Genomic DNA, 16974 nt, shown 5'->3' with positions numbered 1-16974 from the left:
TCTAGGAAAGAAATTAACATCATTGCAAAACTATTGTTCTTGTCTGAAGTAGAATCTATGAAGTAGTTGTTGAATTGTCCTCAAAAAAGAAAAAGAAAGAAAAACGGAAGTTTTATTCAACGACGGTTCTTTGATATAAACTAGTTTTTCAACCCCCGCTTAGCGCCGGGGTTCGGTTTTCAATTATTTTATTATGTTTATTTTGCAAAATTATTTCGTGGCTAACGATGATGTCGTTAAAGCGCAACTCGAGTCGAACGAAAAGGTATAACCCGTCAAAGATTTAGATGTTATCTTAAATTAACAATATATGTGTATTTCCGCGTTTCGCTATGGAGTTGTTGACTTTTTAAAATTTAACTCAATTAACTCGTTAGCTTATATTAACACTCCGTATGATTTAAGAATAGAATATATACCGAGTAATATCAAAAAAATTACTAAATAATTTTTAAAAAAAATAATAAGACCCATATGTATATGTTGTTAATAGATGAAAATAGGTACGAAGCCCGTGAGGAAAAAATCAACGTGTATGAAAGGTGAACTCAAATATTTAGCGTTTTTAAAAAAGCGTCCGTTTTGCGTATAGTTAGTGACATTGTGTTCGTAAAATTATTTCGAGCTTAACGATGGTGTCGGAAAAATTTAACTCGTTTCGAGCGAGAAGATATGACCCGTTTAATATTTGGGTGGCGTTTAGTTAAGATTTTTTATGAAAATGTTGGTTTGACACTTTACCCCCCTGTTTGGGGGTCGATTTTAAATTTCGAATAAAGTGTGGGGGGCTTTTTGAAAAATGGGAAAAAAGTGAAAAGACAGAAACGTCCTCGATACTATTCATGGATTTTGTCTAATAGTTAATATAGTAAAGTAATAATAGGAATTTTCTAATCATAATTCTAAGGCTTATATTTAAGAATTAAATTTAAGCATAAACTTCATGTGCATTGAGGTAGTTAAGTGTAGTGACTTGATGGTTATTATTAAAGTACAAACCTTTTTCATGTTTAAATTTATTAAATTAAATATAGTAAACTTATGACTATCTTTATATAAATTCATAAAATTAGTTAAGCAAAAGATTCTTCAACTCCCTCCAAACTGGTTGTCCGTGAACTGAGTTAAGATCCTCTCCTATTGTTAGTGCATAATCGTGTAACTCCCTAGTTCATTAGTCGTTTATTGATAGTACGTATGTAAATAAACATTGGTACTTGATGTTTGATTGATTATGGTGTATTATGTTTATTGATTTGCTAGTTAGTCAAACATGTATTCGTAAATGTTAAACCATTATTCATATACATCCGTACAGACGAGCGACATATCAGTAAGCTCCAAGTGATACGGTTAGGACACATCCGTATGGATAGGACATATATATGTACGAATCAGATAACAGACCCAATAAATATAGGGTTTCGAGTTCCAACTCAAGGGTACTCACTTTTGCATAACCCCAGCCGCAAGTTCACTCTCCCAATCGTCTAGCATTCGTTTCTATCGATATCTAACCCTAAATTGTTCATTCTATTGCAAATCGATCTAATCTTTCCAAGTGTTTTTGATATTAAATTTCAATATCGAGGATTCCGCACTCGATATTGCGTTAACGATTGATTTATTCTAATAAATCGATCCAACGCCTATAACTCGATTAGTCAAGTTGCTTTTCACGTATAATAGATAAATATAAAAATAAAATAAATAAATATAATACACATATAGAAAGGGAAGATAGAAAGGGAAGATGGGTATCTTTGGAAACTGGTGCATCTATATGGGGACTACACAAGTTTTTTAGGTGTGCGAATAATCATTTGTAAGAGATTTGGTGAATCAAAAAGGTGAAAGTAAACGGGCCACCTAGTGACCGAATAATCCTTTCAAAACAATTCAGCCCATTAAGTTAAAAAGAAACAGGCCTTTAATGTAAATTAATCATGTTAAAATACACACGACTTTATCTCAGTGAACTTGTATACAATTTGATTTTTAACCATAAAATATAAGGGCTGTCATTTTTAGAAATATAAAATACAGTATAAAATATGTAAAAAACTTCTATAAAATATGTAAAGAAGAAAAAGAAAAAGAAAAAGAAAAAGAAAAAGAAAAAGAAAAAGAAAAAAAAATACAGAAAAGGAAAAATAAAATAATTAATAATGGCGGGAAATATCTAACATCCGACCGACGATAATTACCTCCGATGCTATGGTTTATCAATCCCCAAAACCCTAGGTTCTTCCTTAAAACCTAATTAGTTACAATTTCAATTCGATACACGTCAATTCATGATTGACGAGTGTAGAGTTATCAATTTTGTATTCATTTAGGGTTTAGGTATAATGGGGAACAAAGTCACCGATGAGCTAATCACAACCGTTCAATCAATTGTAGGCCATGATTACTCCAAAATGGAAGTAATTAGAGCTTTACATATGGCAAACAACGATGCAACCGCTGCAATTAACATCATTTTTGACACACCAAGTTTTAAAAGGTCAGAACCTCCAAAAAGCCCTAAAGTTTCGACTATTAAAAGGTCAGAACCTCCAAAAAGCCCTAAAGTTTCGAATAGTAATTCATCTGTAAAATCACAAGTATCGGTTCCGAATTCGAAGCCGAAAAGCATTAGTATGACTTTAGATGATGAGCCGAGTACGAGTAGGCCTATCGAGTGTAAAATCGAGAAGGAAAACGATGTCGTAAATGGTGAATTGAATGGGAGTAGTAAGTGGTGGTTTGTAGGCTGTTCAGAAGTAATTGCGACTTCTACATGTAAAGGTATGAAAATAAGGAGTGGTGATCATGTGAATTTTATGTTTCCATCGGAGAAACGGTTGGGTGGGCGGTTGCTGGGTAGGGGTGGTGGACGTGGTAGGCAGCTGGTTGCGTGTTCGGAGATTGTGAGATTCTCCACATCAGCTTCTGGGGAGGTATATATATCATAAAATGTTTGTGTTGTTTGTTTTTAGTTTTTTATGTTATATTTGAAATGCTCTTGATGCAAGTCTTATATGGCATTGCATCTTGGAAACGATTATGTGAGATATTGCATAAAGGTAAAAGGTAAAAGGTAGAAGGTTTTCCCTGTTCGGGCTACCCGGGAGAGCGAGTAATCCGACCCCATACTCTAATGTACGCAGCCCAGTAGTATTACTCCCTGGCTGTTTCCAACCCTTCCCTGGCCGCCACTAAATATTCGTCCCAGACGGGATTCGAACCTGAGACCTCTTGCAAGGAACTCGGGGCCCCAACCACTGGGCTATCTAGTGATGGTTTAAAGAATGCCCCAGACAGGGCTCGAACCCATGACCTCTTGTTCAATGTACACTCACCCAAACCATCCCACTGCTACCTCATTTGTTAATTGGAATATGTGAGATATTGAATAATTGGAATATGTTTTAACTTGTAATGAAATGAAATGTGCAGTTTGACATAGTGTTTGGTAATTGGATGTGCTTTTTGTCATTTGAACTTGTGATAACACTGTTGTTGAGTGTTCGACAAATTCTGCTAATTACAATTTACAACATGTATATTTAAGATAAGTCTAAACAGGTCTGATAATCAGAGCTAGTTTTGTTGCAGCTATTCCTAGTATGATTAGTTAACTTCTTTAATAATCAGGGAATCAGTTTTATGCTGCCCAAACATTAATAACTGTGTATCTGCGACCTGGAAACGAAATATTTGGCAACCAATTTCGATATGCAAAAGTTGTCTAAATAGGCGTTTTATGTCACCATAATTGTGCTGTGCAGATTGGTCGGATTCCAAATGAATGGTCACGTTGCCTTTTGCCTCTTGTTAGAGATAAGAAGATTCAGATAGAAGGTTTTTGCAAATCGGCTCCTGTTAATTTAGGACTCATGGATACCATCAATCTGTGTGTCAGGTATGCATATGGTGTACATTATCTAAAATAATGTTATATATATGTGTTAGAACTGCATTAATATATGTTTTTGGTTTGTTGCAATAGTGTTTACATAAATAGTTCCATTTTACACAAAAGCCATAAGACATCTCTCAAGGTACCTACTAGTTCCAATGATGAAACCTCCATTCATCCCCTTCCAACTTTGTTTCGGTTACTTGGATTAATTCCTTTCAAAAAGGTATATTTTTTCATAATTCTCAAAAATAAGAATTGCATTATGTTCATTCTAAAAAGCTAGAGAATTTTGATTTTTGACTGTCTTTTGTGGATGATAATTAGGCAGAATTCACACCTGACGACTTATATACAAAGAAGCGACCTTTAGATGTAAAGGTATGTTCAATTTTTTTGCATCTAGTTTTTGTTTTGTTTACTCTGCACTAGACATGGGTGGTTTACATTTTCACTTGAACAGGACGGTTCTGGTGTTTCTGCTCGGTTAATTACTGCTAGCAAAAACAAGAACTCATCTTCAAATGAAAGTGCAGTTGAAAATGAGGCAACAATTTCAGATAACGATCTTGACCATATTGTTGGGGTTGCAAATGGCTCTGATTTAGAGGTATGAGATTGTATTATGTTATAGTTATCTTCTTAACCATGTAAGTGTTGTATATAATGAAGAATTTATCATTCAAATCATCTTTTTGTTATAGGAAATGGAGCCACCTAGTGCTTTACTGTGTGATCTCCGCCCCTACCAAAAACAGGCACTTCATTGGATGGTGCGTTTGGAAAAGGGGCCGTCCATTGATGATGATGCAGCCACAACTCTTCATCCATGTTGGGATGCCTATCACCTTGCAGACGAGTATGTTATCTTTTATATGCCTTTCTTTATAGAGGTGGCAAGATGAGCACCTGAGTGGGTCAGGTGATGGGACCATTTCTACCACGGGTTAACATGGGACTGGTTGGGTTGGCTTGACCTACAATGGTGTATCTGTTCAATATAATTTCATAAAAGTTACTAATGCAGTAAATATGATGACATTTAACAAAAAGGATATTGCAAGTATAAGTTGAGTTTTACAATAAAACCATTACTAAATAACCTAGTGGTTGGGGCCCTTTCCTTGCAAGAGGTATCAGGTTCGAATCCCGTCTAGGGCGAATATTTAGTGGTGGCCTGGGATGGGTAGGAAACAGCCATGGAGTAATCCTGATGTGATCAGAGTATGTGGTCGGATTACTTGCGCCCCCGGGTAGCCCGAACAGGGAAAACCTTCTACCTTCTACCTTTTACCTTTTTAAGTTTTAGAATAAAATTGATTCATTAGCTTTTATGCTTAAGTACTTCATATGGGGAGACTTTTAACCAATTCGAAATCTTTGACCCGTTTGAGATTGAGCATAATCAAAGTCATCCCTTTCATACTATCGGGTCAAAACTACTACTTTTGTTTTTAGTGTCATGTTACTTTGCTTGATAGCTAGTTTGTCAAGTATATCAGTACATGTGTATATGTGTGTGTATAGAAATATTTAATTCACATATTTACATTTTTATTTTCTTACTTCCATACAGGAGGAAATTCATAGTCTATGTAAATGCATTTTCAGGAGAAGCTACAGTTGAATTTCCTAGTACCCTACAAATGTCAAGAGGAGGAGTATGTGTTCAACCCATTTTTAATGTCACTAGCCTTATCATATTATATTTAAGAATTTACAACTGAATCAAACTTATAATACACATTTGAAGATCTTGGCAGATGCTATGGGACTTGGAAAAACCATCATGACAATATCACTCCTTGTTGCTCATACTGAAAAAGGTGGATCGTTTGATAAAGACTCCACCAGTCAAGCATCTAGTGAAAGTAATGAAGCCGGAAATGGCTCAGATCAATCTCTTTCGTCACCTAAGAAAGTAGCTAAATTCTCTGGTTTTGATAAGCTTAGAAAGCAGAAACAGTCGCTTATTGGTGGCGGTAATCTGATCATATGTCCCATGACTCTCATAGGCCAATGGAAGGTAATACCTTGTATGTTTAGATTATTATAATCAGAGTTTTGTTTTTTGTAATAATGAGACACTTCAATTCATATTCATTCATCTATAGTTTATAAAAGGGATGAAAAGTTGCTTGTGGGTTAACCTACACTAACAAGTAACAACAACCTGTCTAACCTGAACCCTTTTCCTTTTTTGCCACCTTTGTTTTACATTGTTAAGTTTATACATTAAAAAACCTGTTAACCAAAGAAAAGCTTGAAACTTGAATATTTGTGGATATTGGTTATAGGCAGAAATTGAGAGTCATGTGGAGCCAGGGTCTTTATCTATATATGTTCACTATGGGCAAAGTCGTCCAAAAGATGCCAAAATATTAGCTCAGAGTGACGTTGTGTTGACTACCTATGGAGTGGTAGCTTCAGAATTCTCATCTGAGGTGACCTACTAGTTTCATTTAATTTAATTTTATTTTCATTATATATTCCAGTATATAATATATCTGTTTTTTATAGAACGTTGAAGAACGTGGCGGGCTTTATTCAGTGAGATGGTTTAGGGTGGTACTTGATGAAGCACATACAATTAAATCTTCTAAAAGTCAGATTTCAATGGCTGCAGCTACACTTGTCGCTGATTGTCGATGGTGTCTTACTGGTACCCCTATCCAAGTATGACATTTATACCCTTACAACTAAAGTTCTACTATTTGAAAGAAAAAGTAAGTTTGCATTTGAGTAGATTTGGACGACTTTTGTTGAGTTTCCTTTTATGCTCTTTTTACCCACTTGATCCGTTCAGTTGGAAGTACATTATTAATGTTTATTTTGTGTTTTGCGATACAACTTTACAATTTTTTTAGGGGTTAAAGCCAAAAATAGGCTACAAACTTACATAAATGTACCGATGTCGCCCACAAACTCATTTCCGTCCTACTGTCACTTACAAACTTATAAAAAATGTGATGATGTTAACATTTCGTTACCGGTTACTTGCTGAACCGGTAAAGTTAATTACTTAACTTTTTTTATTCATTTTATATGTCCCGATGTCGCCCATATACTTTCAGTTGTGTACCAATGTCGCCCATATATTTTCAGTTGTGTCCCGATGTCACCCATATACTTTCAGTTCTGTTTCGATGTATCACCGACGTGTCATGACTACTTAGAAGCCACGTAATCAACCATTTTGGTTGACGGTTAAAAAAAGTATTTTGTTTATATTAGCACATTTTTTATAAGTTTGTAGGCGACAGTAGGACGGAAATGAGTTTGTGGGCGATATCGGTACATTTGTGTAAGTTTGTAGCCTATTTTTGACTTTAACCCTTTTTTTAGAACTGAGTTTCAGGTTTCTCTAGGTAGATGATAGGCCCTGGCCCACGTGTAATATTTTACTAATTCGTTAAGCTCTCTTGTTAATTCTATGTTATGATGATGTAATCCTCACTATTTGTTCCAGAATCTTAACTAGTTTTAAATTTTTACAGAACAATTTGGAGGATATTTACAGTCTTATTCGATTCTTAAGAATTGAACCATGGGGAAGCTGGGCATGGTATGTTTTGGTGTTTATTTCTCATGTGTGTATATAATTTTTAAATTTGATAAGACATATCTTTAATAGGTGGAACAAGCTAATTCAGAAACCTTTTGAGGATGGTGATGCAAGAGGCTTAAGTTTGGTTCAGAACATACTAAAGCCGATTATGCTAAGAAGAACTAAATTTAGCACAGACAAAGAAGGCAGGTGAGCAATTTAAGATAACAATTTCTCATTTACTTCCGTCCTAATTATAATTAATGTAATATTTTGTTTTTGGCGTTCGAAAAAAATTAGAAGTATCGTACTGAGTAATATTGTTCAACATACTTTTATTTTGTGTCAGGCCGATATTAGTCCTTCCACCTGCTGAGATGCAAGTCATATATTGCGAACAAACAGAAGTCGAAAAAGATTTTTATGATGCTCTATTTAAGAGATCCAAGGTACTTATCATGAGTCCTAATTAATAGTCTTTGTAGTCTTGTATCTTACCTAAAGGTGGCAATCTTGACCCAAATGAACATGTAGATTTGGGTGATTATTAATCTCAAATGGGTTAAATGGACCAAACTGGTTGAAATTGTGCAAATGCATTTTGATGCAAATTACCTTAAAAATTTTATATTTAGATTAGGTTTATATTCATCACTTAAGAAAATAATCTGCTTGCCTGTTATCATAGGTTAAATTTGATCAATTTATTGAGCAAGGTCGGGTTCTTCACAATTATGCTTCCATTTTGGAACTCCTCTTGCGACTTCGGCAATGTTGTGATCACCCTTTTCTTGTGATGAGGTATAAAGCAAACAAAAATTACTTAACTCTGATGTTACAATTGTTTTCTTTTCGTTTTTTAACCAGTGAATAACTAATGATTAACAATTGTTTTGACAGTCGAGGGGATACTCAAGAGTTTTCAGATTTAGGTAAATTAGCAAAACGTTTCTTAAAGGGTGGCGGTAAAAACGCCATTGATGAAAGTAAAGAAACACCTTCAAAAGCTTATATACAGGAGGTTGTGAAAGAGTTGCAAAAAGGGGAACAAGGTGAATGTCCTATTTGCCTTGAAGCTTTTGAAGATGCAGTTTTGACACCATGTGCTCATAGATTATGTCGTGAATGTCTCTTATCAAGCTGGAAAACACCCAATTCGGGTATTTGTCCCGTTTGTAGGTATATGCATCTTCCTGCTATTGACTGTCAACTTAATTCTTGTTTTTAGCTGGAAAAAGTTGCTGACTTGGGTTGTGGGTCAAGATGGGTTCGGGTCAATAGTGTACCTGCCTATTTTGACCCATTTGACACATATTTTTGTATTGTTTCACTCATAGTTAGACAGAATTACCAAGTATTTGTTATCTTTATTAAAAGTACACTAATTACCCAAAAGTAGTTTTTTTGTTGTTGTTAGGGTTAAAGCTTTAAATACGCCTTATACTTCACTTTTGTTCCAATGTAGGCTACACACGAGTGTAGGTCACACACTTTCAAAAAGTGTATCAATATGAACACATTGAACTTATTAACCGGAAAAAAAACTTGCTGACGTGGCATCTTTATGGAAAATGAAGTTCGTGATACATCGGAACAAATCATTTTTTTATATAACCTACATCGGAACAAAACTGAAAGTATATAACCTGTTCGTAGCCATATATAAAATTCAAAAAAATGCTAAATAATTAATATTACCGGTTCAGCAGGTAACCGGTTACCATTTGTTTACATTGGCACACTTTTTCAAAGTATCTATGTGACCTACACTGGTATTTTTATTTTTTTGGGTACATAGCCTACATTGGAATAGAAGTGAAAGTATAAGGTGTATTTATACCTATACCCCCCTTTTGTTATGACATAAGTTGTTGGTTATTTATGTAAGATCGCATAGTCCAAACACAATGTCCTGCAATATAAGCCCAAGAGTCCATCCTTTTCTAAAACCAATTGGTATTAGAGGGACTTCCCCTTAGACTTATATACATACATTTGTTTTTTGTCTCCCTCCTATGTGGGATAGGTTTGCACCCTAACAATCCTCCCCTCAAACCGAAGACCACATCACCGAGCCTCCCCTTCAACGATACTCCCGCCATCTTATATCACCGGTCTCTTTTCTTTCACTACCGGGACACGCCTCTTATACCGCCGATCTCTTTCTTTCACTTTTCTTTCACCATCGGGACACGCCGCACTTCCACGCCTTGGGAAGGAAGACTTTCGATATAGGCACCATGGCTCCATTATCGTTGGCAAACTGAGGGGTGTGCCATGTCGCACCGTGCGCTTAGGGGTGCACCACCACTGCGTCGTTCACCACATCGGGCTATAGCCTAGCTCTGATACCATTTGTAAGATCGCATAGCCCAAACACAATGTCCTGCAATAAAAGTCCAAGAGTCCATCCTTTTCTAAAACCAATTGGTATTAGAGGGACTTCCCCTTAGACTTATATACATACATTTGTTTTTTGTCTCCCTCCTATGTGGGATAGGTTTGCACCCCAACAATCATTTTACTTGTATTAGCTTCCATCTTTCACACAAGTCAAATCAAATAACCTAGATCTGATACCAATTTGATGGAAAAATGGTCACAACGGGTAAACTACAAAGCGAAAACAAACCCGTTTGACAAGCATTTCCCGACCCGTATGAAACCGTGAGGATGCTAACAAATAAGCTATACCAAAACCAACCCAAATATGTCCCCAAATCAGTAGCAAATCAGCAAATAAATATAATCAAGCACACACAATACACACGAGACTTTTTACGTGGAAAACCTCTCAAAATCGAGAGTAAAAACCACGGGACTCGTAAGCCACTTAAATTTCACTATCATCAACAAGGAGAGCAATACAATAATCCTTCTCTAGATCAACTAGAGGCATACAACATCATCATACTCTTGAACAACAATAATCAACAAGTATATGAAGAAATTAAAGACAAAAGATGAATGAATCACCCAATAATCTGCTCTCTGTTCTGTTCCAGCAACAAAATCACGACCTACAGACCTTATTAGACGAATTCAACGGTTGAAAATGTTGGCACTGATGTCAAGAAGACACAACCCAAAAATTGAGAAGATTCAACGGTCGGATCTCCGGGGATCGTCGATTTTATGGACTGCTGTAGCTAAAAACGGAAATTGGGATTTTCTCCCTTTTTCTTAAAACTCTCTGATCTCTCTCTTAATGAAAAATGGATCTGCACTTGGAGTTCAAAATGCCTAGAATGCTTGACCAAGTCAACAAGCATTTTTGGGCCTAATTTGTTGGGCTTTGACATTTGGGCTAAGTATTCCTCATATTTGGAAACTTAAATATAAACCCAACAAATCTCCTCCTTTCCAATTATGAGGAAGGGATCGCCATCCCGGCGATCGAGCAACATACCTTGAGCTTCTCACTTGCTAAAGCCTTTGTGAACATGTCGGAACTATTATCATCGGTATGAACTTTATCAAGTTCAAACGAACCATCTTCAAGACGTTCTCTAATCCAATGATACCTCACATCAATATATTTTGTCCGCTTATGATACATAGAATTTCTAGCCAAATGAATCGCACTCTCATTATCACAAAGAACCACGTATCGTGATTGCTTAAACCCAAGGTCTTGTAGAAACCTTTTCATCCACAATAGTTCTTTGCACGCTTCTGTTGCTGCCATATACTCAGCCTCGGTTGTAGACAATGCAACACACTTTTGTAACCTTGATTGCCATGAAACTGCTCCCCCTGCGAAAGTCATCAAATATCCAGAAGTGGATTTCATGTTATCTTTGTTTCCTGCCATATCTGAGCCTGTATAACCAACAAGCACCGGCTCTCCATTTCCGAATGTGATACCTAACTTTGAAGTACCTCGTAAGTATCTCATAATTCATTTAACTGCTTCCCAATGCTTCTTACCCGGATTTGACATAAACCGACTAACAACACCTACCGCATGAGCTATATCAGGCCTAGTACACACCATAGCATACATCAAGCTACCAACCGCTGAAGCATATGGAACTTTGTCCATCTCCTCAACATCCTCCTTTGAAGTAGGGCAATCTCTATCTGTTAGCTTAAAGTTTGTAGTAAGAGGGGAACTAACCACTTTAGCATTCTTCATGTTGAACCTACTAAGCACCTTTTCAATGTATTGCTCTTGTGATATATGTAACGTCTTAGCACCTCTATCTCTAGAAATCCGAATGCCAAGAATCTATTTTGCTGGTCCCAAGTCTTTCATAGCAAAAGACTTGCTCAATTCTCGCTTCAACTGCGCAATTCTTTTAATATTTTTACCAACAATTAACATATCATCAACGTATAACAACAATATGATGAAATCATCATCACCAAACCTCTGAAAGAAAACACAATGATCCGAAGTTGTCTTTCGGTAGCCTTGCTTTCCTATAACCGACTCAAACTTCTTATACCACTGTCTCGGTGCTTGCTTCAACCCATATAGACTTTTCTGAAGTCTACAAACATAATTTTCTTTACCCTTAACCCGAAAACCTTCAGGTTGCATCATGTAGATTTCCTTATCCAAATCACCGTGAAGAAAAGCAGTCTTGACATCCATCTGTTCAACCTCAAGATCAAGACTAGCAGCTAACCCAAGAATCACTCGAATAGATCCCATCTTCACGACCGGAGAGAAAATCTCATCAAAATCAATACCCTTTTTCTGGCTGAATCCTTTAACAACTAACCTAGCTTTGTACCTTGGTTGTGAAGTAAGCTCATCTGTCTTCACTTTGAACACCCATTTGTTTCTCAAAGCTCTTTTGCCTTTAGGTAACTTCACCAGGTCATAAGTATTGTTCTCATACAAAGAATTCATCTCATCTTGCATAGCTTCACCCCACTCTTTCTTATGCTCATCTTTCATTGCTTCTGAATAACATTCTGGCTCTCCCCCATCAGTAACTAATACATACTCATCAGCAGAATATCTAACAGAAGGATGACGGTCTCGGGTAGACCGCCTAAGTGGGACAAATGGGGGCACATCTGGTACTGGAATCTCTACCTGCTCCGGAGCATCACCAACATCAGTACCATGTTCATCATTCTGAACATCATCTCCAACATGTTGTGGAGTAACTGGATCCAAATCAGCAAGATCAGTACTAGGTTGAGGAACTGAATCTGTCTTCTCAACATCTTTTAACATCTGATCTTCTGTAAAAACATCTCGGCTTCGTACAAGTTTCTTCTGAACTGGATCATATAACCTGTACCCAAAATCATCTTCACCATAACCTAGGAATACACATGGCTTAGTCTTCATATCAAGCTTTGACCTTTCATCTTTGGGAACATGAACAAATGCTTTACATCCAAAGACTCGTAAATGACAGTAAGAAACATCTTTGCCGCTCCAAACCCTGTTAGGAACATCAAAACGCAAAGGTACACAAGGGGTTAGATTAATAATATGAACTGCCGTATTTAAAGCCTCACCCCAAAAGGAATCAGACAACCCTGCATGTGAAAGCAAACATCTAACTCTCTCAACCAAAGTTCTGTTCATCCTCTCTGCTAAGCCATTCAACTGAGGTGTCTTTGGTGGAGTCTTTTGATGCCGAATACCATTCTCTTTACAATAAGCATCAAAGCTCCCAATGTATTCACCGCCATTATCAGTCCGAATACACTTGAGCTTCTTCCCCGTTTGCCTTTCAACTAGTGCATGAAATTCCTTAAACTTTTCAAATACTTGATCCTTTGACTTTAAGGTATAAACCCATACCTTCCTGGAATGATCATCGATGAATGTAACAAAGTAGGAACATCCACCAAGTGTCCTAGTCTTCATGGGCCCACACACATCCGAATGTACTAGATCAAGTACGTTCTCTATTCGAAAAGGAGAATGACTCTTAAACACAACTCTGGTCTGTTTCCCTGCCAAACAGTGAGAACACTTACTCAAATTAATATCACTAACACCCGACAATACATTCTTCTTAAATAAGATAGACATTCCTTTTTCACTCATGTGGCCAAGTCTTTTATGCCACAACTCGGTAGAATCAACATTGTCCACTGCGTTAACAATGTTCTGGATGATCTTCGGACGCGTTATGTATAATCTTGAGTCTTTCTTGCCTCTTCCCACTATCATAGAACCAAGAGTTAGTTTCCAAATACCATTACCAAAACCGTTATAATAACCATCATCATCAAGAATGCCTGTTGAAATAACATTAAGTCTCATATCCGGAACATGTTTTACATTATGCAAAACTAACTCCATTCCCGTGTCAAATTTCAAACAAACATCTCCAATACCAACGATCTTTGATAACCCAGAATTACCCATCCTAGCAAATCCATAGTCACCTGGAGTGTAAGATGAGAAGTGATCTCTACATATTGCAACATGACATGTAGCACCACTATCAACAATCCAACTCGTGTCATCATGAGTAAGATTGATCATATCATAATCAATACAAACAAAGAACTCATCCGTGATAGCGTTAACTTCAACCTTATCATCATCACCACCATCACTTTTCTTTTGTTTATTCTTGTCATATGCCTTTTTCTTCTCATTTTTTAACTGTGGACAATACCACTTTGTGTGCCCTTTTTCACGACAATGATAACACTCAACATTAGAAAACTTTCCTTTTCTTGAGCTACTACGATTCTTGCCTCTTTTACCATGACCTCTACTATGACTTCTCCCCCGCATTTCTGTGACCAAGATATCTTACTGTGAAGAGGAACCTTGTGACTTTCTTCTCATCTCTTCATTCAAAATACTACCCTTAGCCAATTCCATGGTGATAATACCATTCGGTGCAGAGTTGGACAAAGATGTCCTAAAAATCTCCCAAGAGTCCGGTAATGTACCAAGTAACCAGAGACCTTGAACCTCATCCTCAAACTTGATACCCATTCCTGCAAGCTGATTAATAATACCCTGATATGCATTTAGGTGATCTGTAATAGGAGTCCCATCATGATACTTCAAAGCCATCATCTGCTTAATTAAGAACAACTTGTTATTCCCAGTCTTTCGTTCATATAACTGCTCAAGCTTTTTCCATAAGGCTTTAGCATCATTCTCCCCGCTAATATGGTTCACAACATTATCATCAACCCACTGCCGAATATACCCACATACCTGTCTATGCAAAATTTTCCATTGAGCTTCAGACTTACCATCAGGCATACCCTCAGTAAAAACAGGTAAATAATTTTTTTTTTTTTTTTTTTTTTTTTGAAAAGCAAGAAAATTTATTTATATAATGGAAAATTACATGCCCTATAATTTCTATACAATATGATGATAACGAAAAATAAAAATGGCGACTTCATGAATAAGTCAAAACATTTTGACACCGCGGAACTTGAAAATTCAAGTTAGACAGGATTAAAAAAACAGGTAAATAATAATCTTTCACATAAAGAAGATCCTCCATTTTACCTTTCCAAACATGATAATTTGAACCATTTAAACTAATCATTTTACTTGTATTAGCTTCCATCTTTCACACAAGTCAAATCAAATAACCTGGCTCTTGATACCAATTTGATGGGAAAATGGTCACAACGGTTAAACTACAAAGCGGAAACAAACCCGTTTGACAAGCATTTCCCGACCCGTATGAAACCGTGAGGATGCTAACAAATAAGCTATACCAAAACCAACCCAAATATGTCCCCAAATCAGTAGCAAATCAGCAAATAAATATAATCAAGCACACACAATACACACGAGACTTTTTACGTGAAAAACCTCTCAAAATCGAGAGTAAAAAACCACGGGACTCGTAAGCCACTTAAACTTCACTATCATCAACAAGGAGAGCAATACAATAATCCTTCTCTAGATCAACTAGAGGCATACAACATCATCATACTCTTGAACAACAATAATCAACAAGTATATGGAGAAATTAAAGACAAAAGATGAATGAATCACCCAATAATCTGCTCTCTGTTCCAGCAGAAAAATCACGACCTACAGACCTTATTAGACGAATTCAACGGTTGAAAATGTTGGCACTGATGTCAGGAAGACACAGCCCCAAAAATTGAGAAGATTCAACGGTCGGATCTCCGGGGATCGTCGATTTTATGGACTGCTGTAGCTAAAAACGGAAATTGGGGTTTTCTCCCTTTTTCTTAATCCCTTTTTCTTAAAACTCTCTGATCTATCTCTTAATGAAAAATGGATCTACACTTGGAGTTCAAAATGCCTAGAATGCTTGACCAAGTCAACAAGCATTTTTGGGCCTAATTTGTTGGGCTTTGACATTTGGGCTAAGTATTCCTCATATTTGAAAACTTAAATATAAACCCAACAATTTGTTTTGTGGTGTTTGTTATTTAAGATGGTAATATATATCTGTTTGGCAGAAAGAGTGTGAGCAAGCAAGAACTTATTACAGCACCAACTGACAGTCGGTTTCGTGTTGATGTTGACAAGAACTGGACTGAATCATCAAAAGTGTCTGCATTGTTACGTGAACTAGAAAATTTTCGCTCATCAGGCTCTAAAAGCATTGTTTTTAGTCAGTGGACAGCCTTTTTGGACCTTTTACAGATTCCTTTTTCTAGGTAACTTATTGATTAACGTGTGCTCATATGTGGAGTTAGTTTATGAATAAGTTTTGGTGATTATAATTATTATATAATATGTGTACAGGAATAATATATCATTTGTTCGTCTGGATGGGACTTTAAACCAGCAACAGCGTGAGAAAGTCATTAAACAGTTTTCAGAAGAACGTGACATTATGGTGTGTTGCTGTTAAACCTTTATTATATATTTGAAATCATTAGAATATATGAAAAATTGTCATAAGTCTTGTAATAATAATATGTTTGTATTATTATTATACAGGTATTATTAATGTCACTGAAAGCAGGAGGAGTTGGAATTAACCTTACAGCAGCATCTAATGCATTTGTCATGGTACTTATGAATTTTTCAGTTACATTTTTATTCTGCCAAAATGATTAAAAAAAAAATGATAATTTTATTTTTGTTTGGTTTTATCTTTTTAGGATCCTTGGTGGAATCCTGCTGTGGAGGAACAAGCAGTTATGCGCATTCACAGAATTGGACAAACCAAAAGTGTTCATATCAAACGTTTTATAGTGAAGGTATACTTTGGTTCATTTTTTGTTTGCTTTATTTTTATGATCTCCAAATTGCACATCGAAACTAGTATTGTTGACTTATTAAAACTTGGTCAACTGTGTAGGGTACAGTTGAGGAAAGAATGGTGGCAGTACAAGCACGTAAACAACGGATGATTTCTGGTGCTTTAACAGACCAAGAGGTTCGCACTGCACGAATTGAAGAGCTTAAGATGCTTTTCACTTGATATAGTTTTCAAATTTCAATTAAAATTGTGTTTTTCAAATAGTTTCAATTGGTAATCACACATTTCAATTCATATTTTGTTGAACGTTTACAAAACATATATTTACTTTCCTAGTATTTAGTACTACCAAGCTAAATATTCGACTTGCAATC

At 36.3% G+C, this 16974-nt stretch overlaps 1 protein-coding gene across 1 annotated transcript; it reads left to right on the top strand.

The window, feature by feature from the left end:
• The first annotated feature begins 2225 nt into the window (after positions 1-2225).
• On the top strand, positions 2226-16972 carry LOC139866999 (DNA repair protein RAD5A). The gene is made up of 20 exons (XM_071855311.1): positions 2226-2942; positions 3774-3907; positions 3995-4130; positions 4232-4285; positions 4368-4514; positions 4609-4763; positions 5481-5565; positions 5658-5930; positions 6202-6348; positions 6425-6580; positions 7402-7469; positions 7539-7661; positions 7801-7900; positions 8140-8252; positions 8352-8630; positions 15849-16049; positions 16138-16231; positions 16336-16407; positions 16500-16598; positions 16700-16972. Exons 1-20 carry the CDS (start codon positions 2352-2354, stop codon positions 16820-16822), a joined length of 3150 nt encoding a protein of 1049 aa, XP_071711412.1. The 5' UTR covers positions 2226-2351; the 3' UTR covers positions 16823-16972.
• Positions 16973-16974: the final 2 nt, after the last annotated feature.

Source organism: Rutidosis leptorrhynchoides, chromosome 1, assembly GCF_046630445.1.
Source record: "Rutidosis leptorrhynchoides isolate AG116_Rl617_1_P2 chromosome 1, CSIRO_AGI_Rlap_v1, whole genome shotgun sequence".
NCBI classification, from domain to species: Eukaryota; Viridiplantae; Streptophyta; class Magnoliopsida; order Asterales; family Asteraceae; genus Rutidosis; species Rutidosis leptorrhynchoides.
This window is presented reverse-complemented; position numbering and strand designations above follow the sequence as displayed.

Excerpts from the sequence above, each read along its gene's own strand:
- LOC139866999 (XM_071855311.1), top strand. The coding sequence starts at position 2,352 with ATGGGGAACAAAGTCACCGATGAGCTAATCACAACCGTTCAATCAATT. Across the intron at positions 4,286-4,367 it reads AGCGACCTTTAGATGTAAAG|GACGGTTCTGGTGTTTCTGC; the intron begins GTATGTTCAATT and ends TCACTTGAACAG. Across the intron at positions 7,470-7,538 it reads CCATGGGGAAGCTGGGCATG|GTGGAACAAGCTAATTCAGA; the intron begins GTATGTTTTGGT and ends TATCTTTAATAG.